The 19,584-nt window shown below is 48.6% G+C and overlaps 8 protein-coding genes across 8 annotated transcripts; 4 read left to right on the forward strand and 4 right to left on the reverse strand.

Moving 5' to 3' along the window:
- Positions 1–115: 115 nt before the first annotated feature.
- EDB93DRAFT_1089296 (PUA-like domain-containing protein) lies at positions 116–1,903 on the forward strand (the record flags this gene model as incomplete). The annotated part of the gene is made up of 3 exons (XM_041446199.1): positions 116–778; positions 836–962; positions 1,017–1,903. 3 exons carry the CDS (start codon positions 116–118, stop codon positions 1,901–1,903), a joined length of 1,677 nt encoding a protein of 558 aa, XP_041305599.1.
- Positions 1,904–2,437: 534 nt separating this feature from the next.
- On the forward strand, positions 2,438–6,324 carry EDB93DRAFT_1089166 (uncharacterized protein; the record flags this gene model as incomplete). Its single annotated transcript, XM_041446187.1, has 11 exons — positions 2,438–2,736; positions 2,786–2,849; positions 2,917–3,027; positions 3,085–3,257; positions 3,304–3,724; positions 3,779–4,755; positions 4,806–4,964; positions 5,016–5,068; positions 5,124–5,403; positions 5,465–5,612; positions 5,674–6,324. 11 exons carry the CDS (start codon positions 2,438–2,440, stop codon positions 6,322–6,324), a joined length of 3,336 nt encoding a protein of 1,111 aa, XP_041305600.1.
- A 58-nt stretch (positions 6,325–6,382) lies between these two features.
- Positions 6,383–7,907, reverse strand: EDB93DRAFT_1158774 (DUF1682-domain-containing protein). The gene is made up of 5 exons (XM_041449970.1): positions 7,635–7,907; positions 7,482–7,578; positions 7,091–7,430; positions 6,541–7,041; positions 6,383–6,488 (listed from the first exon to the last, which is right to left on the reverse strand). The coding sequence occupies exons 1-5, from the start codon at positions 7,747–7,749 to the stop codon at positions 6,423–6,425; spliced, it is 1,119 nt and encodes a 372-aa protein (XP_041305601.1). The 5' UTR covers positions 7,750–7,907; the 3' UTR covers positions 6,383–6,422.
- On the forward strand, positions 7,908–8,527 carry EDB93DRAFT_1158776 (uncharacterized protein). Its single transcript, XM_041449971.1, has 2 exons — positions 7,908–8,001; positions 8,051–8,527. Exons 1-2 carry the CDS (start codon positions 7,942–7,944, stop codon positions 8,471–8,473), a joined length of 483 nt encoding a protein of 160 aa, XP_041305602.1. The 5' UTR covers positions 7,908–7,941; the 3' UTR covers positions 8,474–8,527.
- Positions 8,528–8,554: 27 nt separating this feature from the next.
- On the forward strand, positions 8,555–12,359 carry EDB93DRAFT_619962 (uncharacterized protein). Its single transcript, XM_041456885.1, has 10 exons — positions 8,555–9,321; positions 9,373–9,459; positions 9,514–10,009; positions 10,058–10,154; positions 10,203–10,348; positions 10,396–10,450; positions 10,498–10,912; positions 10,961–11,111; positions 11,165–12,084; positions 12,137–12,359. Exons 1-10 carry the CDS (start codon positions 8,611–8,613, stop codon positions 12,158–12,160), a joined length of 3,102 nt encoding a protein of 1,033 aa, XP_041305603.1. The 5' UTR covers positions 8,555–8,610; the 3' UTR covers positions 12,161–12,359.
- A 55-nt stretch (positions 12,360–12,414) lies between these two features.
- EDB93DRAFT_1158780 (DEAD-domain-containing protein) lies at positions 12,415–15,063 on the reverse strand (the record flags this gene model as incomplete). Its single annotated transcript, XM_041449972.1, has 9 exons — positions 14,882–15,063; positions 14,618–14,833; positions 14,232–14,558; positions 13,935–14,177; positions 13,740–13,884; positions 13,382–13,688; positions 13,160–13,326; positions 12,928–13,107; positions 12,415–12,873 (listed from the first exon to the last, which is right to left on the reverse strand). Coding segments are annotated over exons 1-9 (2,024 nt in total), but the record flags the coding sequence as incomplete, so codon positions are not given.
- Positions 15,064–16,130: 1,067 nt separating this feature from the next.
- Positions 16,131–17,942, reverse strand: EDB93DRAFT_1089046 (kinase-like domain-containing protein; the record flags this gene model as incomplete). Its single annotated transcript, XM_041446177.1, has 8 exons — positions 16,131–16,170; positions 16,223–16,450; positions 16,503–16,744; positions 16,798–17,041; positions 17,089–17,330; positions 17,383–17,466; positions 17,522–17,699; positions 17,752–17,942. The coding sequence occupies 8 exons, from the start codon at positions 17,940–17,942 to the stop codon at positions 16,131–16,133; spliced, it is 1,449 nt and encodes a 482-aa protein (XP_041305605.1).
- Positions 17,943–17,994: 52 nt separating this feature from the next.
- On the reverse strand, positions 17,995–19,535 carry EDB93DRAFT_620507 (uncharacterized protein). Its single transcript, XM_041456888.1, has 3 exons — positions 18,622–19,535; positions 18,507–18,566; positions 17,995–18,440 (listed from the first exon to the last, which is right to left on the reverse strand). Exons 1-3 carry the CDS (start codon positions 19,377–19,379, stop codon positions 18,224–18,226), a joined length of 1,035 nt encoding a protein of 344 aa, XP_041305606.1. The 5' UTR covers positions 19,380–19,535; the 3' UTR covers positions 17,995–18,223.
- Positions 19,536–19,584: the final 49 nt, after the last annotated feature.

A 19,584-nucleotide genomic window follows, 5' to 3' on the forward strand; every position in this document is an offset into this window, starting at 1 on the left:
CTTTCATCCATCCTTATAACATCGCTGATGACTCGTTGTAAGTCAGGTCATATCCTTCTCATCTCGTCATATAATTGTCGGATAGCCCTTCTTCATTGCTCTTCCCAAGTGCAGCATGGACCATCCTTCTCCAAGTCTTATTCTACCTCTTCTGCACTGTCCTCTTTGCTCGCCGTCTCGTCTTCTAACAGACCCAACATCTCTACGATGCGGTCATACTGTCTGTTCATCACATGTTGACTCAGACTTATGCCCAATCCCGACTTGTTTGTCTACTCCAGCAAGTTTCACGCCTACTGTTCCACCTGGTTCTCGAGTCGCGTTCTTCCCAGCGACTACCGAGAACCACACGAGTTCTCCTGAACCAGTCGAACGCAGGATTGACGTTAAAGTGAGAAAGTTGGTGGAATTAGCAACGAAAGCTGCAGAGGATGAGAGCGAGCAGCCCGACCACCTTGTGGAGACCTATTCTGACTCCGATGACGAACAGCAAGAATCGGTTGCTTTCCCATTGTCCTCGTCATCAGCTAGTAGTCCAGTGACACCTGTCTCTGGCCCGCCGAGTTCCGTTGGTTCATCCTCCCCTGCGTCGACGTCTTCTCGCCCGCGGAAGCGGCTTCGACGTCATACGTCCACTTCACGTTCGCCGGATTTTCATCCTTCTTCTGACCCTGGAACTATATCGTTAGCCGAATTTGACAAGAACCTCGCTACGGAATTGATGTGCGAGATCTGTTTTATGCTGCTTTACCAACCTGTCACAACGCCTTGTCAACATGTATGTATATACAACCTCTGTTCTTGCGTGAAAGAACCCTGATGATGGCACTGCCAGACTTTTTGCTCTAAATGCTTACAGCGATCGCTAGATCATAGCATGTTATGTCCGCTATGTCGCGTGGAATTACCTGGGTTCGCTTATTTTCATGAACACTCGCATAACAAAGTCGTCCTTGCTCTTCGTCAGTGAATTACGTATGGCTCTTGCATCCATCTAATTTCTTGTCAACGTGCAGTGCTCAAAGCTTACCCTGAGTCTTATGACGCAAGGGGCCAAACAATCGCGACAGAAGAGCGCGACGCGCGTTTAGACACGCCTATTTTCGTCTGCCAATTATCGTTTCCGGGAATGCCAACACTCCTGCATTTCTTCGAACCACGCTATCGGCTTATGCTCAGGCGTTGTCTCGAGGCTCCGACACCAACTTTAGGCATGATAATGCCCCCACGTGCAGCACCTGTTGCCGGCCTCGGCGTTGATGCGGGTGCAGATTTTGGTACCATGCTCGAGATCCGCAGTGTACAGATGCTGCCAGACGGGCGGAGCATAGTGGAAACCCGGGGCACGCATCGGTTTAGGATACTCGAACGCGGATCTCTAGATGGATATATGATCGGAAGAGTGGAACGGATCGACGATTATGAAGACCTTTTTGATGACTGGGAGTCTGAAATCGAGGAGAACGTTGATTCTTCGTCATCCGCATCATCATCGTCTGCTTCTAGCGCCTCGGATGAAACATCATCTCCACACCTTTTTTCGCGCATCATGTCGAACCTGTCACCGCCTTCTCCCACCAGTCCTTCTCCCACCAATCCTCCTCTGAGCACTGCCGCGCTCCTTCAAATGTGCCACACGTTTCTGGAGCAGCTTCGCGCAGGCACTGCACCGTGGGTGGTTCAACGTCTAAACCACACATACGGTCCGCAGCCGTCTGACGAGAACCCCGATGCGTTCTCCTTCTGGATGGGCATGGTCCTCCCGATAGATGAGCATGAAAAGGCCAAATTGCTACCCATTAAAAGCGCGCGACTCCGTCTGCGGATGGTCGTGGGCTGGATCGAACAGTTGAATAGTAATTGGTGGGTGCTGCAAATTATCTTACCCCTATTCCGCTCTTGACTATGACTCGATGGTTAGGTGGTTTTCGAGTGGATGCATTGTCATATAGCCTTGTTCATTCACATTATATTCCCTCACTACACCATGGAATTTGCCTGATCACCATGAACAAGATGAAAGAGACAACAATGGAGTTTGTTTAATATGTATCACGTACTCTACCCACGTACCATATCATCCGCACCGCTATAGTGTATTTTACCCATCCACCATTTATCCCCATTTTCTCTTTGACTCCTCACTCTGCATCGAATACTGGACTAGCTTCATTTTTTCCTGTTGTAATACTTGAAGGACTATATATACTTGAAGCTCGACGGTGCCTCGATAGCCTTCACCTAACCGCCTTATTTTTGAGAAGGTTGTAGTTCCTCTCGCTTACCTCCGCGAATAAAATAATCACTGCGCGCGTGTAAGGAGTCACTAGTCGCGAAGCTCGGTAGGTTATTCTGTCACACCGGGGTCACGCCTTTATGAGCTAAAGCGTGACACTCTTCCGTATACGCCCTCGGACGTCAGTACTCAGCGTGAGCCATGGCGAGCTCAACCCTAGGCCCACCACGGCTGCTCATGCCAACCGTGCGCCCGCCCGCACCTCCGCGCATACCACAATCTCCTCCAAGCCCACCAACGCGAAGGCACACATCGTCAAAATTAATGCGTTCGCGCTCCGGCTCGGCAACTGCCATCATGACAAGTGCGGCATTCAATGCGGGAACAGGGGTGAGCAGGGATTCTGTCGGGGAACGCTGGATTGGGAAGAAATCTTGTCTTGAAATTGCTGAGAATCGTGTCGAGCTCCAGGGTTACCAGATGTATGCGGTCGAGAAGTGGTTTGTGGCTTGTCTTTGTATGGAATTCGGTGTGTTGACTGATGCTTAGGATAGTGGAGCGTGTACGTCCTGTTACGGTGCTCATCGTATATACCGGAGACCCTTCCCATAAGGTACGGCCTTGTGATGTGCGCCTGGACTTTAGGAAGCATATGTTCATCCCCCTTGCTATGGTTCCAGATTACTGTCACCGTACTTAAGCCTGCTGGCCGTTTGACACGCGAGGAGGAAGAGTTGGAAATAAAGCTCTCTGTACAACACCTCCGCAAAGATGGGGCCCGACCAAAACAGGTACCTTGGCACGCACTCAGGCGGTATACTCGCTTAGCGCTAATGTATATGCTTTAGACCCCCCTGGGTACTCTGATGGTCACCTCTTTGGCTAACTTTCGGTCTGATTATACAATTGTGCACATTCCCGATGGCGACTTTCTAGCAGTGCAGGAGCGTTTGTACTGCAACATCAATCTGCTGCGAATGGGATGCAGTGGCCGAAGTGCTGTTACGCTCGAAGAACCTAGGTAAGGTTTGGGCACTCGGTTTATGTGTGCGCTCATCATTTCGTAGTGAGACGACAAAGGACCGGTTTAAATCATTGTACCTCATTCCTGACAATCCGTCCGCAACACATCCTTTTCGTTCTAAATCTCCGAACTCGCGTGTTCAGACCCGCACTTTCTCGCATTCTCCAAGTCCACTTATCCTTCCCGACACATTGAACAGCTCTTCTTCTCATGTCCAGACATTGTACACTGGCGCCTCTCCGCAGCACAGCACGTCTAATGTTAATGCACAGCAATCGCAGCGTCACCCGCATTTTGCGGCCACTGTTATAGAGCTGGTGAAACTGATACAAGCTGCATTGTCTGTGTGTGGAATGTTCCCACTGACTTGCCTACCTATGTTGGATGGCCTACTTTGTGATGTGACCATAGACGGGTTCCAAAAATGGATGATGGAGGTAGGAGAGAGCCTTCCAGGTATTGAGGTCCGTGAAATTGCTCTTCGTTATTGAGACCTTGGCCAAATTAAGCATTCTCAGGCAACTGAACGTATTGCTGACCCCTCTGCAGTTGCAGCACTGCTTTCATTTGTGCTCTCAGCGCGAAATAAACTTGCATCACTTGCACAAGCAGTGCCGAAGGATCCATTTCTACATCCACACGTGTTCATTGCTTGCATTAGTGCATGTGCACAAGCTCAGCTATTGAGCATCAGCTCACATCCCAATAATGGGACGCATTCGTCGCCAACGCTTTCGCACATGGAGACACCTCTGCTGATCACAGTATCAGGCACCTCATCGCCTGGACTGTCGGTGTCGCCGGCAGTCTCCGTGTGCTCGCCATCGCCTTCCGTTGGTGCAAGTTACTCGGTTCCCCAACCAGCGCTCCCAACTTACTTAAACGTTCACCTTTACAATGCGCTTACCTCCACGCATGAGGCAAGACTAAAGCATTCTGACTCACGGCGTGTGCAACGCATCATTTTATCAACTCTTGACCCTACTTCTGAGCCGAATTCATCTGATGATGAGCGGCGTGGGTTAAGTGGACGTGTCAGGGGCTTTGTGGGGCGCGGTGGCGTGGCTGGTGCGGAGGGTATACTGGCACCCGTGGCGGACCTGGGCACGTTCGTTAGAGCTGTCATAGGGCGTGATAAACAGCATGAGAAAGTTGGATCCAGGGCCGAGAAAAACAAATTGGAAAGAGAGCGTGCTAGGAAGGACGAGAAACCCGACGAAGTGGATGAGAAGGAACGGGTAGCCGGTAGCGTGCGTGCCCTTTGGACCGGTAGAGTGGAGACAGCGGTTCGTCTGCGGGCGCGTGCAGCAATGGGACCCACGCAAACACTTCACAGAACCCGGGAGAAGGTACGAGAAAAAGATAAGGAACGACTTACGTCAAGTGATGTGGACGATTTGGGGATAGTGAAGAGTGCAGGCGAAGATGATAATGATCTTACCTTCGGAGGTGCTTGGTCTGGAAAGGTCCAGAAGAAATTGGAGTTCTGGGCTGGGTTAGTAGCTTCTTGAATTCTTCCGCTCCGGGTTGACACCTTCACTATAGCATCAATCGGTCCAAGAGATCAATAGATCTATCATCTCCATTGAGATCTACAGGGCGCTCATCGTTGATAGCAGTGCCGTTGTCTGCACAATCGTCTTTATCAGGCCATGTGTATGCCGATACAAGCGTTTTGACCATACCATCCGTGGTGTTATCCCCGTGAGTTCCATCCCTTGTATGGAAAGATTCACACTCAATTATAAGAGGTAGGAATAGCGGGGATGACGAGGATCTCCCGAGCAGCGGCCAGGTGTCACCAATCTGTATGCACATAAATGACTTATTTGGCTAGACTGTGATCTGATGCCTCAATCCTAGCAATTTCAAGGACACACAACCCGTTCGTACTTGACCCTTCTGATGCATCTATCACCGCGCAAAAATCCAAGTCCAACCTTAACAAAGATGATCCAGAGTACAATCGCCGTGTTAAGTCCTTCCTTGCTCGACATCCCAGACCGCCTAGAGACGAGAGTCGCGTGTCTAGCTGGTCGGGTGTAGGAAATGCAGAAGAAATGAGAAAAACTGTGGATAAATTTACTGAAAGACAGAGCGAGGCGGAGAGTAAGAGGAAAGTGTTGGGGCCTGATATCCAGAGGTAGGCTGATGAAACCCCTTAAATATGTGCTTAAAATATTATGTGCTGATACTCGTGACAGACGGCGTAGTTTTCATGACCTGGATACTTTTCGAGACCTTCGAATCCTTCCTTTCAAATGGATGCAAATCGATGTAGACATTTGTGGTCACCTATTGGTCATGCATCGGCGAGAAGAGCATTTGAAATGCATGCTTGCTTGCCTTGAGGTAAGCGTTTGTGTTCATGAGTTCCTTAGATGCCCGCTTATCATGACGTGAACCGGTCTAGCATGTAACTTCAAACCTGGCAGCGACCAACGCGGCTCTTCTAAAAGATGATGGAGATCATCGTGAATTTCTATCTAATCTGTCGAACCAACTCGAAGCCCTGCAAAGCGTGGAAGACGCAAGGGTCTCGGCACACGAAAGTCGTCAACAAATCGCAGCTCTCGACTACGAGGCGGGGCAGTTCAGACGGCAAGACCTCTGGGACGCAGCAATCGCGCCTCGAGCAAAAGTGCTCGAGCTTAGGAGTAAAGTTTTCGGGTCGGACACCGTCAGCTCGAGAAAGCGACGGCGGAAGCAGTGGACGCTTGGCGGCCAGGAGCGAGAGGTGGATGCATGGGGTCGAACGGAGAGCGAGGCGGAGGAAGAACGTCGTGCAGGTGCCGGGTTGGGAGATTTGCGGGTGCTTGGTGATGAAACGGATGATGAAATGAGCGAAGCGGAAGAGGATGATGAATACAAGGACGCTTTGATGCAACCAATGTGGCTGCTCAAGTTCCTTACTAGATGGACTACGAGGTTGGGATTCTTGGCGGGTCAGAGTGGGGTGCGGGCGTCACCATCTCAGTCTCACGCGCAGTCCCGCGACAGCAGTGCCCCTGCTACAGATTCTCAGACCAGCGGTGCTTTCATTTCACCGTCATTACCTTCGTAATATTTTACTTTGTTATTTGCAGCATGGACTATCAAGGATATATGGAATAATATTTTTATGTACACTAGTCCTGACGACATATGATCTTAATAGCATATTTATGATTTCCTCACCACCTTCCCTTGTGAACGTTTCAAGGCACGTTTCCGATCACGCTCAATGATCTGATGCGAAAGTGGTGAGCAAGGAAGTAAAACCCGATTTGCGAAGACTAACCTTTTTCTGTTCTGCAGCACTCAGGCGTGAGATGCGTTCTACCTCTGCTTTCCGCCTCGCGGCCTTCTTATCCTCGGCGGCCTCCTCCTTCTTTTCTTTGATAGCCTCTTCCTGGATTTCCTTGTCCACATCCTCCCTGACCTTCTTCATCTTAGAACGGGTTTCTGGCCGCAAATTCATCTTCGTTAAACCGTCAATAAATGTAAACATAGCCGAGACTAGAGGCATGGTATCGGTAGCCTTGTCCGCAGGGGGAACAGCCAGACACAAGATGACGTGTTTCTCACGTTCGGCAGGAGTAAGAGGGACAGCAGGGCGTTCACGCGGCTGATCCGTTACGGAAAGGGATTTGAAGTATTTGAGATTAACGGGATCCGAAAGGAGCTTGGTTAGTGAGAGCGTGGGGGTAACCTTGAACAAGTTGTCAGTCACATCTGCCCACTCGGTCATTATGGAGAGCGAGGCTGGAAGTGAGGCATGGTCGGCGGTACGGGTGAACGTCTATGGCGTGTAAATTTAATATAAATTGACTGTATGGTATGAGGCTAACCAAATCCCAGCGTTTATTCTTGATACTTGTCAATTCATCCTTTGCGAGGACGGCCCATACGTAATCTGGGATGGTAGCAGCCATTTCCGCATCGAGTTTGAAGTCCAGGATGAGTTCATCGTATGGATTGTACCTGAGATCGTACATTTGCCAGCCGAAATGATAGATGAGTTGGAGTGGGTCTTGACGCGGGCGGAGTGAGAATACAGTGTGCAGGGATGCAATAGCACGTCGACCGGTGGAAAAATTGAAAAAGTCCGTGTACCCATCTGCGATGAGCCCTGAGGCGGATGTAGGTGAAGAGAACTGATCTTGAAGGAGTGGAAGGTGAGCATTGTACCTGAAAATGCGTTAAAGATGGGTTAGATTGAGATTCAAGACGCAGACGCACCAGGAATTGGCTCTTTTAAAGTTGACATATTTGCCGTAGATGGCTATGGCTACATACGCCAACAATCCAGCTAAAAGATACGCCTGGTTTTGAAAGACTGCGTCATGCAGTGAGCACGAGTACGTTAGGAAAGAACCGATTCCAAACACATACGTCCTGGACGAAAAACCAAAAATTTCCATTTAACTTCCCAGCCATCATAGTCTGTTGGTTGTACAAAAGGTGGGGGCGTCATAGCACCCAAAATTTTAACCAGAAGACTTGCCATGGCTTGCTACTTGCGGCCTCGACTTCGTGAAGTTAAAGAACACCTGGGAACTATCGGAAAGAAGTCCGGGGTTCGGTAATTTCCGAAGTGGCCTGAGCTCAATTGGCTCCAGATCGCAGCAGACAAGGTAGAAGAGGCAAGAAAGTTGTGAGTGCCGTACCATACTCCACCTCTTTCCTTTAGACACTGACAATGGATCCTTCAACGCTTGTTACAAGATCATTGCTCAATCAATTCCAAGTCGAGATGGAGGTAAGTTTCAGAATAATTCGTAATTCGGTATCTCTAAAAACTAGAACAGCCAAGACAAAACCAGCCAACCGATTATGGCCGTTTTGTGATCCATGTTGTAAAGCGTATGACACAACAGTCAGGCGTTATCGACCAAACCATGTTACGTCGGGCGATTGGGCTCGCATCGTCATACCTCGTAACTGATACAAGCACCAATTCCGAGCGTGGTATTCAGACGTGGTGTACTGGGTTCCATCGCCTTGTCGATATTATGGTTGTGTTGCATTCAAGAGGGGAGCTGGAACTCGACACAGTCAACGAGGCATCGAAAGCGTGTTCTGAATGTTGGAGTGTTGCCGGAACTTGGCGGGGAATGGAAGATTGTCGCCAAGGTGTGAAGGAGGTTGCTGCTAAGCTTAAGAAGTTGCTTGATGAGCCTTATCGAAGAACGTATAAGGGATCCAGAGTGTATACCCCGAACAGTAGTTGACTTTGTATGTACTCCAAAGGAGAAATAGCCCCTAGAGTGGCAGTGCTAACCTGATGTACGTAAGATCATGTGGCCCTGTATTGACGGGCGACTTAGTCTGGTACTACTAGTACTGCGGGCTCCCAGCGTTCCTTGTCATGAGCACATCACCTCCTCAAATCTCTTCCTTGACTCCAAAGCATCGGCCACGTCGACCAACTCGTCAGATACCTTCTGTTCCAAAGCCAACTGATGATGATCCGCAGGATCCTGTTCCTTCCGAGGAGCACCATTTGGCTCTGACACCTCTCCGAGCTCACTACTTGAAGAAATCTCTAATACAACTTCAGTTCCATGAAGAACTAAATCGCATAACAAACGCACCTGATGATGGCGGCTCCACTCTTGCATACCTTGGGGCCCCATTTACACCACCCCCATCGGGTGCTCAGCCCCTCGATTTACCCTTTTTGAAGTATATCTTTCGCCAATTTATTTTAACATTCCCCCTCCTCGCAGCTGCGGAAAAAAGTTTCTATTCAAATAAACTACAAGTATTTGTTGCTTCCGCTCTTGCGAAGAACATATCACCCACCTCATTACTTGAGGATGAAAACGAACCCAAAGCTGCTCGCCTCAAATTACTTGAAACTCTGGAACGGAACTTTGCCCTACTTTTCAGCGCTGGTACAAAGCTAGTAGAACAAGAGGAGGTCGTCCGACTCAACCAACACGACCTCGATCGGCTAGAGCAAGTCGCTAAGAAGCGGCAGGCGCAGTTAGCCAAACATCGCGACGTATTCGAAGTAAATATTGTATGTGTGAGGACTGTCACAGACAAGGGTCGAGTCCGAAGCCGGGTCCACGAGGTTTGCTGGCATATATTCATCAATCATCGACGTCCTCATCACGTTGTATAGGAATTCATCATCAGGACTCGGCTATCAGAAAATAGGGAGGTTTGCGTGTCTCGAAGGTATGGTGACTTCAAAACGCTTGCAGATGAGGTACGTCATTGTCCGCCTGGATTATTGACACAGCCCATTACATCTCCTATGTAGTTGCGCAAATTTCATCCTGAAGAGATGGTACCCTCCCCGCCCGTCAAAGATCGTACAATCGTCAATATTCCACGCTCGACCTCTCCTCCAAATATCTCCACCGTGTCACGGATGCCGCACACGATCCTCTCCGATTACAGTGCCACGTTCTCGGATGGTTCATCTGAGTCGCTCCCGCACTCTCCATCTTCTCAGCAGTTTGGAAATGGAAGACCTAAACCGCGGCTGTCTCGGGAAAAGAACAGGCTGACCCTTAGAGCTTACCTTCACTCTCTCATGAACAATAGGGCAATTGGGAGCTCTCCCGTGCTCAAATCTTTCTTACTCAGCGGACCTACTTGTTTGAGTCCTGAAGAGATAGAAGATGCTCGAAGAAGAGAAGACGCAGATAGAATTCGTGAAAACGGGAGGAAACGATTTGCGCACGAAATTGCTGCGCGTGTTGACGGTTTAAGAGATGCAGTGAAGAGCGTCAAGGGTGACATCATGGGGAAAGGTCTGTCAACTTTAGGAGTTGTCCATCACCGATCTCACATATTCATAGATGGACTAAGTCATATTTTCGCCATAATTAAAGTGACTCCCGACATAAACCAATTACCTCCTAATTATCGGGCCGTGACAGAATGGGGCAGAATAACGTACGTATACGTTCCTTTCCATGACCAGGTAACTGATCGTTTTGATAGGCTAGCCTCGACGATCTTCCAAATGTTTGTCGCGTCTGATACTGCGTCAGAAACATTCGCAAGCATGAAACGTTTACATGGCTTAATGCCTTACTTTTTGCTAAAGACAGCACTCAAGATAAGCAGTCCAGTTGCCATGATACGCAGTAAGGTGCATACACCCTCTCAGGACTGATGTATTGACGAAGACTAGGTGTGGTGGACATCTTTCTGGCAACTCCGTTCGGTGGAAGAAGTCTCCTACAGCGGTAATTCAAAATTTCACCGGTCAATCAACCTGTTAACGCGTTCCCAGAATGTTCTCTAGCTCTCTTACGGAAGAGGTCACAGCTATTGAAGAAGATATCGAAGCTATAAAAGCCAAAGTTGATGACCCTGTCATGTGTGAGAAGCTCCGCCTATTTGTCAATGCCCCGCGCGAGATCCAGGATACGTATCGGACGGATGCAAAGAAGGGGAAAATTCCCGTACTCGTCGTTGTTCTGCGCTCTGGAGAAGAACCCAGATTGAATCGTGACCAAATACGCAGAGTGCACCGGGCACATCTCGCACATACGGCATATCTGAGGGAGCGGGAAAACCTTACGGACTCAGACGATGATGATGGGCCAACCAACGAAGAGGCATGGCTATTTGAGGATCTAAAGATACTTGTGCAGCTTTACTCCCGATTGAGAGACCGGGAACAGTTAATTGCACTGATATTCGAGGTCAGTCTATTTGACAGACTCTCAGTAACTCTGCTGACGCACCTCCAGGGTGTTACCGCTGAGTTACTCAAGGATATCATCTCCATTTTCTATGCGCCATTAGCCCAAGTATACCGGGCTGCCAATATTGGAAATTCTCTATCAGATCTGCAGAATTTCATCACCGATTTAATTAGGGTCGTCGAGGCTACGGAAGAAAGTAAGCTCTACGCGCCGATTTTAACGAAGAAGGCCTAACTATCGAGCGATTAGTGAGCGAAGAGGATCCCCAGACCACCGTGCAAGCCTTCATTGATCTCGTCAGCCGGCACGAGCAAGCATTTTACTCTTTCGTGCACAAGGTACATGCAAACGGGAAAGGCTTGTTTGAAAGCCTGATGCAGTGGATTGAGAAATTTCTTACTGTCGTCCGGGAAGGTCTAGGATCACCGGTGTCGCTTGAATGGCTACTACCTCACGGCGGGCAAGAGCGTGCGAACATGATGAACGAAATAGATGACGTAGCTCGGTATCACTACAAGCTGAAGATCGCACACGAAGAAAAAGTGCGCAGGCGGTTCACGCGGGCTCAGGGACATGACGATGCGGATGCCGAAGATGAAGCCACGCAAGCACTGGTGCACAGCGTGGTAGGGGAAATCAATTTCGGGGAGCTGGTACAAAGTGATGCTCTTGATCTTGCCGCGGAGGAAACGGATGACGAAAGCGACGAGTCTTCTAGTGAGTACGAAACGGACAGTTCGGGGAGCTACGAAGATGCCGAGAGCGAGGAGAGCGAGGAGGAAGGGCCAACTCCAACTCGGTCCCGAGTTCAAACAGCTAGACCATCTCCGCATATGTCGTCCCCGCAACGCCCGCTGACGCCTTCATCTACACGAGAACCTCCCCCTTCTATCCGCCAGCGATCCATCTCATTACGGAGTACGAAATCTGCCAATTTCTCCCATCAGTCGAAATGGAAAGATGTCCCTCCGGTCCCACCATTACCGCCATCGCTTCATCGTGCGGACAAACCGTTACCCCCACCTCCACCCGCCCTAACTGCACGTTCCGCGGAAAACCTTCACCGCGCACCGCATCACTCACCGCGCAGATCGAAGGGATTCACTAATATGCTCAAGCCTCCTGATCTGGTTTACATTCCACAGCTGTTGCCGTTATTTGTGGAAGTGGTCAGCTTCTTCAAAGTTGACTTCATACTTGTTACTCACTGTTTCCTTGTAGATGCGACCGAACCTACGTACATGATAAGTCGATTTGGACCAGCAGGCCATTGTATTTATAGAAATTCTGCGGAGATTGATATTCTACTATGCAACTACTATGTTTTTGACAGATTTTATCATCTACAAGACCCATCTACTGTGGTGGACCTGGTATTTACTACCCAATTTGCTCAGTTTGTGCAGATGTTTGTGTTGACCACGTCTCATCCTTTCTAGCATAGCTGCTAGTGGTAGCCAACTTGAACTTTAAAGGAACTCGTGTGTCCCTGGCCGTGATTACTGGTATTGATCGCGTTTACCTTGAAATACTACATATTCAGAATCACCCGAGGGCACGAGATATCGTCATACTCTTCACAAGTCACCGAACTCCTGATCGAATTCTTTCTGCGAGACAGCTCCCTTCCGCACTTTTTTGGCTAATCGCTCTTCTCGCGCCAGTTCGTCCCAATCATCCTCTCCGCCGCTCTCTTCTGGCCTGGCTCTGCTTGTTTGGAGGGCATTTTTTGACTCGCCGCTGACAATATTTTGGCTTTTAAGCCATTGCCTTTTCCTAGCCTTTTGTGTCCGGCGCTTGTCTTTGTCTTGCTTATCATCAGCTTGCTGACTCCACGCAGCATTACGCTTGCGTTTGGCAGCTCGAGCCTCTGAGTCGTGCTTTACTATAGCTTTCTTCGACTCTTCTTCAACTCGCTTGGCTTCCTGTACCTTGTCCGCATAAGAGTATGAACCCCACTTCATTCGTCAGAGCGATCAGCATGTGCGATATATGAGAACCATTGAACATACATCGAGCTCTGCGTCTTCCCATTGTGATTTATCACGATCTTTCAGTTCGGGCATTCGTGGCAGACGCAGCAGACCGAAGCTTTTTGCAACGCCTATTAAGTCTAGGTCTTTGATTCGGAAGATATAGGAGGCCTCATGCTTCGAATATGCACGAACGAAAGAGACAAACGCCTTGATAGCCTGTTAAAATGTGAGGATGGCCACGTATATCAGGCTGAGAAAATGCAGCTACCTTATCATGAAAAGCGCGATCTGTCATGACGGTTTGCCTGATTTGGGACATGAAGGTACTAACATTACCATCCTCTGTCGAGGGGCAATCCGTGTCCAGCGGTTTGCTTCCATCTGCTACTATGTATGGATGCTGCCTGATTGGAATTTTTCGAACGGATAAAAAATCTATTGACGCGGCCGTCAGATCGAAGACGCAATGTAAATGCGTATGAAAACAGACCAATATACTCAATTTCTCTTCCTACCAAAAGTGCGTATGCCTTCCCACTCCTTCCAGCTCTAGCTGTCCGGCCGCATCGATGAGAAAAGGCTTTTGAGTCAGATGGAGGATCGAACTGAATGACAACATCAACATGAGGAATGTCAAGTCCTCGGGCAGCGACGTCCGTAGCAAGAAGAACTGAAGGAGAAGACGACGACGACAAAGTTGAAGAAAAGGCCGAGAGAGCACGAGTGCGGGCTGCGGGAGGGAGGTGTCCATGGAGAGAATGCAATTGGACATTTGATGGTAAAAGCGTTGATAAAATCTAAATCCCATTTAGAACTCATGAGAAAAAGGTCGATGCGAGAACGCTCACGCGATAAAAGTAATCAACGCATGCACAAGTCGCGAAATACACAATGAAGTGTGGTGCGTGATGAGATGAGGACTCTTGCTTGATTATACGTGTCAGTTGAACCAACTTTTCGGACGGGAGACAGCTAATGTAGAAGTTTTGAAGTCTGAGGAGAGAGAATTGGGTAAGAAATGTTACGTATCACATACACCTTACCCTGCAGGTATACGCCTTTCCTCGATAACTTGAGTTTCTTGTAAGTTCCCCGACTTCGTTCCCTTTGTTCTCTTTGATTGAACTTTGACAACGATGCGAGCAGGATTTCGTAAGCCAACGCGAACCAATTCAGATAGAGCATCAGCATCTGTCATCGTCGCACTGAAAAGACCAGTTCTCCTTTGTTTCGGGATATGAGTAATAATGCGAGTCAGAGCAGCTTGAAAACCTAGGTCCAGCAAACTTTGAACGTCTTCAGAAAATAAGCTCTTACTCCTGTAACCAGCAGGGGCTTACCGGTCTGCTTCATCCAGCACCAACACTTCCAGCTCCTTGACGCTAACAACAATTTTCCCTTTTCCTATAAGAAATTCTTCCATACGTCCAGGTGTCCCGATGATGATATCAGCACCAGTAGAGAGAAACCGCTGTATATCCTGAGCTGGGGAAGATGTATCTGATGAAACAAGCAGAAGGGGTGGAGGAAATCCAGTCCCTGAGTATTCAGTGTCTGTTGGGGGTGGCGGCGATCCTTCTCCATTTTCAGACTCCTTCAATGCACTACTTTCTGGTTGGGCATTCAGGAAGAGAGAAAATACGGAATGAATCTGAGTTGCAAGTTCTCTTTCGAAGGAGGACTAGGATTAGACGTTGAGTAACATAGAAGTTCCTGACAAGCTCACCTCGTAGGACTGATGACCAGTGCACCAACCTCGTTTCTTCTCAATCTAGCATCCCTTCTGATAAGACGTTCGAGGATAGGAATGACAAACGCTAGCGTCTTGCCAGAACCCGTCACAGCCTCGACCACTACGTCTTTATGCTGCATGAACAGCGGTATTGTGGAAGCTTGAACAGGCGTCATTTGGGTATGCCCCATCGATTGTATAACATCTAGACTAGAAAACTTTGGTCTCACTACATGAATGCTTGGATATTGGACTCACACCCATGGTGTTAATGGTGTTGGAAGCGATGACCACAAGCCAGCAAATGCAGCAGATTGTGACATGCTTGAGCAAGACTTTCTCGGAAGCACACTAGCGATCTTTGACCCAATGGCAGTAAATCCGTTCGATGACTACAGTTGCGGATTTGAAGTTGTAATCATGATTCGGACATACTGCTGCCAAATCGAACTGCCAAAAACTTCGTATGTCATTGAAAGTCACGAGACTAGTACTACTACTGTATCATATCGAGTCATCGACCTCAACGTCAACAGTCAATCCAAGTGAGTAGCTAGATCTACTACCCTACACAAAGCCTAACACTATCAGAGTCCGTTCTAACGATAACTGATGCTACAAGTAAACAAAAGTGTTCACGCTCGATGTGGAACCACGATTCACTCGGTACGCCCCATCGCTTCATTTTTTTTTCTGGGAGTTGCATGACCTTGAGTCCGACCAAGGGGTTAGGATCGAGTGTATAGCTCAGTGTACAGCTACTAGTGGTAGCGGCATGTGTGAATTTCTCATCAAGATGAGATCAACCGACCCTGCGCTAGAGTACCACAATCTCATGCGATCCATCATGGCGAAGGTCGGAACAATTGACGGATCCTGACCACATGATGACACTCGGGGCGCGGGAGTCTCACCTGAAATGCGGTCACTGTGATATCAAGCTCGCTGGTTGGACAGCACACGCAACTAAATCCCACTTACCTCGGACAAATCGTAGATCGCTAAAAAGATGTTTTTTGAAGATGCTATAACCCCGGGGTCTGTGAATTATGGTTAACTAAAATTGTGAAAGATTAGTATTGCCTGCAGTAAGACGATATCATACACCAGGATCTATAGATATGCTTGAGCCGCTTGACCTACACATACTCGTAAGTCCCTGAGATCCTGTCATCGATGACATGAGACTTTCGATGGACTCCAGATTGATCTGATGGGCGGCATGTTGAGTCATCACCGACATGCCTCCTGTCATATAATCTGGAACTCAAGTTCCTAGCTAACAGGGTATTTGTAGAGTCTGGATAGGTGGTTGATATACTTCATGAATGTCCGGAGTATACGAGCCAGGACATACCCAAAACGTCGCCTTCTGAATTCAATATGTAGTAGCCTTACATGGTGGTACATGCGCACCGTATCATATCGAAATTACGGCCCGTCCTCCGTCTAGTCGTACATGTGTACCAAGCCTTGTATATATATTACACGACCGTTAGCGAATGGTCTAAGCGTGCGATGAAATCGTGAATCGCTTGAAAGTATATCTGTCGAACTGTGAGCAACTGACAACAAAACAGGGTTGAATAGACATCATACCCAAGGAACGCAAGGTCTTTTTGAGCATCGGCAGGGTCCGCTACAGGGCCTTCAGCCGGTGCCTGGTCAATCTCGTCCGTGGGGAAGTACGACGTATCCGTGATTGAGCGAAGATGTGGCACAAAAGGTGCATCAATCAAGCGTATCGTGTCCCACTCCACACCATAGAAGAACGGGTGATTCTTGATCTGTTCGATATTCAATCGCCGATCTTGAGACGTGATGAGTCTGCCGAAGATGTCAGCACGACCATTCAGCCATTATATTTTGAACATAATACCGCCGGATCAAGTCTTCAGCCTCTCGACTTAGATGGACATCATCCGGGACCACTAGGTGATATTGCCATTGCATGATCTTTTGATAGGTTTCGTGCGTAGACTCAGAGCAGAATGGAGGGTATCCGACGAGGCATTCGAACATAATCGCACCTAACGACCACCAGTCACACTCATTGCCATAACCCTTCTGTTGAAAGATTTCAGGGGCAATGTAATCAGGGGTTCCAACAGTCGAATATGCCTTGTTACGTCAAGTCAGTGTTTGCTGTGAACATAGCATAGCACTGCCCTTACCAGTTTCCGGCGGTTGGCTTTCCACGTAGCGATTTGATCTTTGCTTGACATAGTCAAGTGTATGGCATTGACCATGACACTGTTACGAGCGGCGGCGGCCGGCGATTGCACGCCGTTGGAAGAGTCCAAAAGCCGCTGGTAATAACTTGAATCATGCTGCTTGTGAAACCCAGTCGACAGTCCGAAATCGGACAGTTTTATATGGCCATCCTTGTCAATTAGGATGTTGTCTGGCTTGATATCCCTGCGAGAACGTGTAAGACTAGCAAAGCGAAGAAAGCCCATGCTGACCTGTGGATGAAGCCAAGCTTATGGACAGTATCGATGGCAAGTACACATTCTGCTATGTAGAACCGAGTAACGTCCTCCGAGAATGTATCATATTTAATGAGCATGGTCATGAGGTCCCCACCAGGGAGAAACTCCATGATAAGATACAGAGTCTGTGGGTCCTGGAAGGAATAAAACAGTTGAACCACCCAATGGGAATTGGACTCGGCCAGAACATCGCGCTCAGCACGGACGTGGGCCAACTACAAAGAAAGTTTTAGCCGCCTGCATCTGTCACAATGAAGAAACATGTACTTGGTCCTTTTTCAGCATCTCCTCCTTCTTCAATGTCTTCATAGCATAAATTTTACCAGTATCAGTCTTTTGGACCAGCCTGACCTGCACGCAATGACAGCGTAAAGTGCATGCCGACCGAGTCGACAATACCACCCACCTCACCGAAAGCACCCTTCCCGATCACCTTGACTGTTCTGAAGTCATCCAAACCTAACCGCGTCCGCCGAAGTCGAAGATAAGTAGACTCCTTCTTTCCTAGTTGTTGTAGTTGGCGATGTTTTCTGTCCTCGGACGTCATGATATCGGCCTGCAGCTTCCTTTCAAGCTCAACGCGCCTGCGAACCCATCAGAGTCTCCTTCTAAGTCGACCAGGAATTCTAACAGTACCTGGTGTTCCGCTCGATAGCCGCCTCTACAGCAACCTTGTAGAAATGCTCTAGCTTGAGCTGCGCGGCTTTTGCACGGTGGACAGCATCGTCCGAGAAACCAGCAGCACTACGTTCAAAAGTAACATAGTCGGCCGGTTTACTTGAGCCTGATGAACTTGAAGTCGTCGACTGACTGCTCGAGCGTTGCATGACAGTGAGGGCCTACCGTGTCGCCTATCTCTAATTGGCTGAAGTCGTGTTGATCGGCTGGTTAGCTAAACGTGACAAGAAAATATTCTAGGTTGTGATGGTAACTTTTAAGTTGTGATTTCATATGCAGGAGCTAGCATAGCAGCAATAAGAAAGGACCCTGTACTGTTTGACCTAACATCTGAGGAGGTATGTACATATACTAAGATATCATAATGGCGTAATGAGAGTGTGGGACGTCCGAGACTTTGTAGTACAGTTGAGTGGATGTATATGGGATATCACGGATATTTGTCTTTAAAATCAACTTCTGAGGTCCATCGAACATGACCTCCGTGGTTTGACCTGAATTGAGCATACCGCGGAAGTGACTGTTGGGAAGCCGAATAAGCAGGCACGTAAGGTGAATGGAATTGTGAAGCAGGAGATCGCAAGCTGCTTGCAGGCGTGAGCGATTCGTAAGATGCAGAAGGTCGAGGAGGCGTCGAAAATCTATTCCTGGTCCCACTTTCACATCACATGCATAAGGTAGGTTTCGGACTTGACCGAAGGTTGACAACTCACATGTGGGACGGACCTGGATTGACAGTTGACCCTGGATGTAAATGGGATGACACCGCTGAGCTGTATACGCCGTCAATCAGATGATCAAGTTCAAAATGGTAACTGTATCACATACGAGTAGAGGGAAGCAGCATTAACTGCTGTCGAGTCAGATGCATGCTCCCAAAGATCATACATGGCGTTAGATGAGGTTGCATAGGCAATTGATGGATTAAAATTCAGCCGGGTATCAGAACTTTTTCCTGGAAGCGTTGAATGCTTCGAGTTGGGTTCAAGACAAGAGCCATGAGAAATGCGCCGATGGAAAGTCTCTGCGCGTGGCTCAGCGGAAGAATACGATGAAGAGGGACGGTGCTGTCCATAACGAACAGAAGGTGGATTGAAGGAAGTACGGTCGGGTGTGGGTTGTGGTGCAGAGCCACTGGCATGATACATCGAGTATTCGTACGGAGGCCCCTCGAGAGAGGGACCAACAGCTGTGAAGGGTGGAGGGGGCGAGAAAACCTCATGATACTCTTGGTGCTCTAATTCCTCTTTGAGAGGACCAATTGGGTGGATGGCAGCTGGTTTGCTGCGAGAATATTGAGCGTCTGCTGGGCTTGGAGGAAGGGGGCGAGCTCCTCGAGGCGTACGCTTCTGTATGTGAAGCGGTTGTACTGGGGTCTGGAACAATCCCGAGGGCTGTTTCTGTTTCTGCTCTTCTGAATCTTTGGAATCTTTACTATCGTTTTCATCGCGCTCTTCCTCAATGTCATGAATGGGAATCTTGGATAAGAGCAACTCTTGGAGATTCTTTTCGATGATCTTCTGGTCATGGCCCTGCTGGGAGAGCTCGTATGAAGGCGGGGGTGGGTGGCAGGAGTCACTGCTCATTATGAACCAGGTTTGGTGGTCTAAAGAGGGACGTCAAGAACATCGAACAAAGTCGAAGATGAGTGTTTCGTTAAGAGAAGAGATAAACGCCAGTGTGGCCAGCGATGTATGTATGCACAGCAACTTGCTAGCCTTGACATATGTCATACTTGTGCGAATTCCCGGAGGCAGTATTCAAGGTGCCTATCCGAAGAGCTCGCATATT

Source organism: Suillus bovinus, assembly GCF_016758785.1.
Source record: "Suillus bovinus strain UH-Sbo-P2 chromosome Unknown EDB93scaffold_46, whole genome shotgun sequence".
In the NCBI taxonomy this organism is placed as follows: Eukaryota; Fungi; Basidiomycota; class Agaricomycetes; order Boletales; family Suillaceae; genus Suillus; species Suillus bovinus.

Bases quoted from the DNA above. Each gene is read 5' to 3' on its own strand.
- EDB93DRAFT_1158774 (XM_041449970.1), bottom strand. From the start codon at position 7,749: ATGGCAAGTCTTCTGGTTAAAATTTTGGGTGCTATGACGCCCCCACCT. The intron at 7,431-7,481 runs GTGCGTCTGCGT...ACGCATTTTCAG, and splicing joins TTTAAAAGAGCCAATTCCTG to GTACAATGCTCACCTTCCAC. The intron at 7,042-7,090 runs GTTAGCCTCATA...TACACGCCATAG, and splicing joins AGAATAAACGCTGGGATTTG to ACGTTCACCCGTACCGCCGA.
- EDB93DRAFT_1158776 (XM_041449971.1), top strand. From the start codon at position 7,942: ATGGATCCTTCAACGCTTGTTACAAGATCATTGCTCAATCAATTCCAA. The intron at 8,002-8,050 runs GTAAGTTTCAGA...AAACTAGAACAG, and splicing joins AATTCCAAGTCGAGATGGAG to CCAAGACAAAACCAGCCAAC.
- EDB93DRAFT_620507 (XM_041456888.1), bottom strand. From the start codon at position 19,379: ATGAGCAGTGACTCCTGCCACCCACCCCCGCCTTCATACGAGCTCTCC. The intron at 18,567-18,621 runs GTATGTGATACA...CGGCGTATACAG, and splicing joins AATGCTGCTTCCCTCTACTC to CTCAGCGGTGTCATCCCATT. The intron at 18,441-18,506 runs GTGAGTTGTCAA...AAGTGGGACCAG, and splicing joins AATCCAGGTCCGTCCCACAT to GAATAGATTTTCGACGCCTC.
- EDB93DRAFT_619962 (XM_041456885.1), top strand. From the start codon at position 8,611: ATGAGCACATCACCTCCTCAAATCTCTTCCTTGACTCCAAAGCATCGG. The intron at 10,349-10,395 runs GTAAGGTGCATA...GACGAAGACTAG, and splicing joins TCCAGTTGCCATGATACGCA to GTGTGGTGGACATCTTTCTG. The intron at 10,451-10,497 runs GTAATTCAAAAT...ACGCGTTCCCAG, and splicing joins GGAAGAAGTCTCCTACAGCG to AATGTTCTCTAGCTCTCTTA.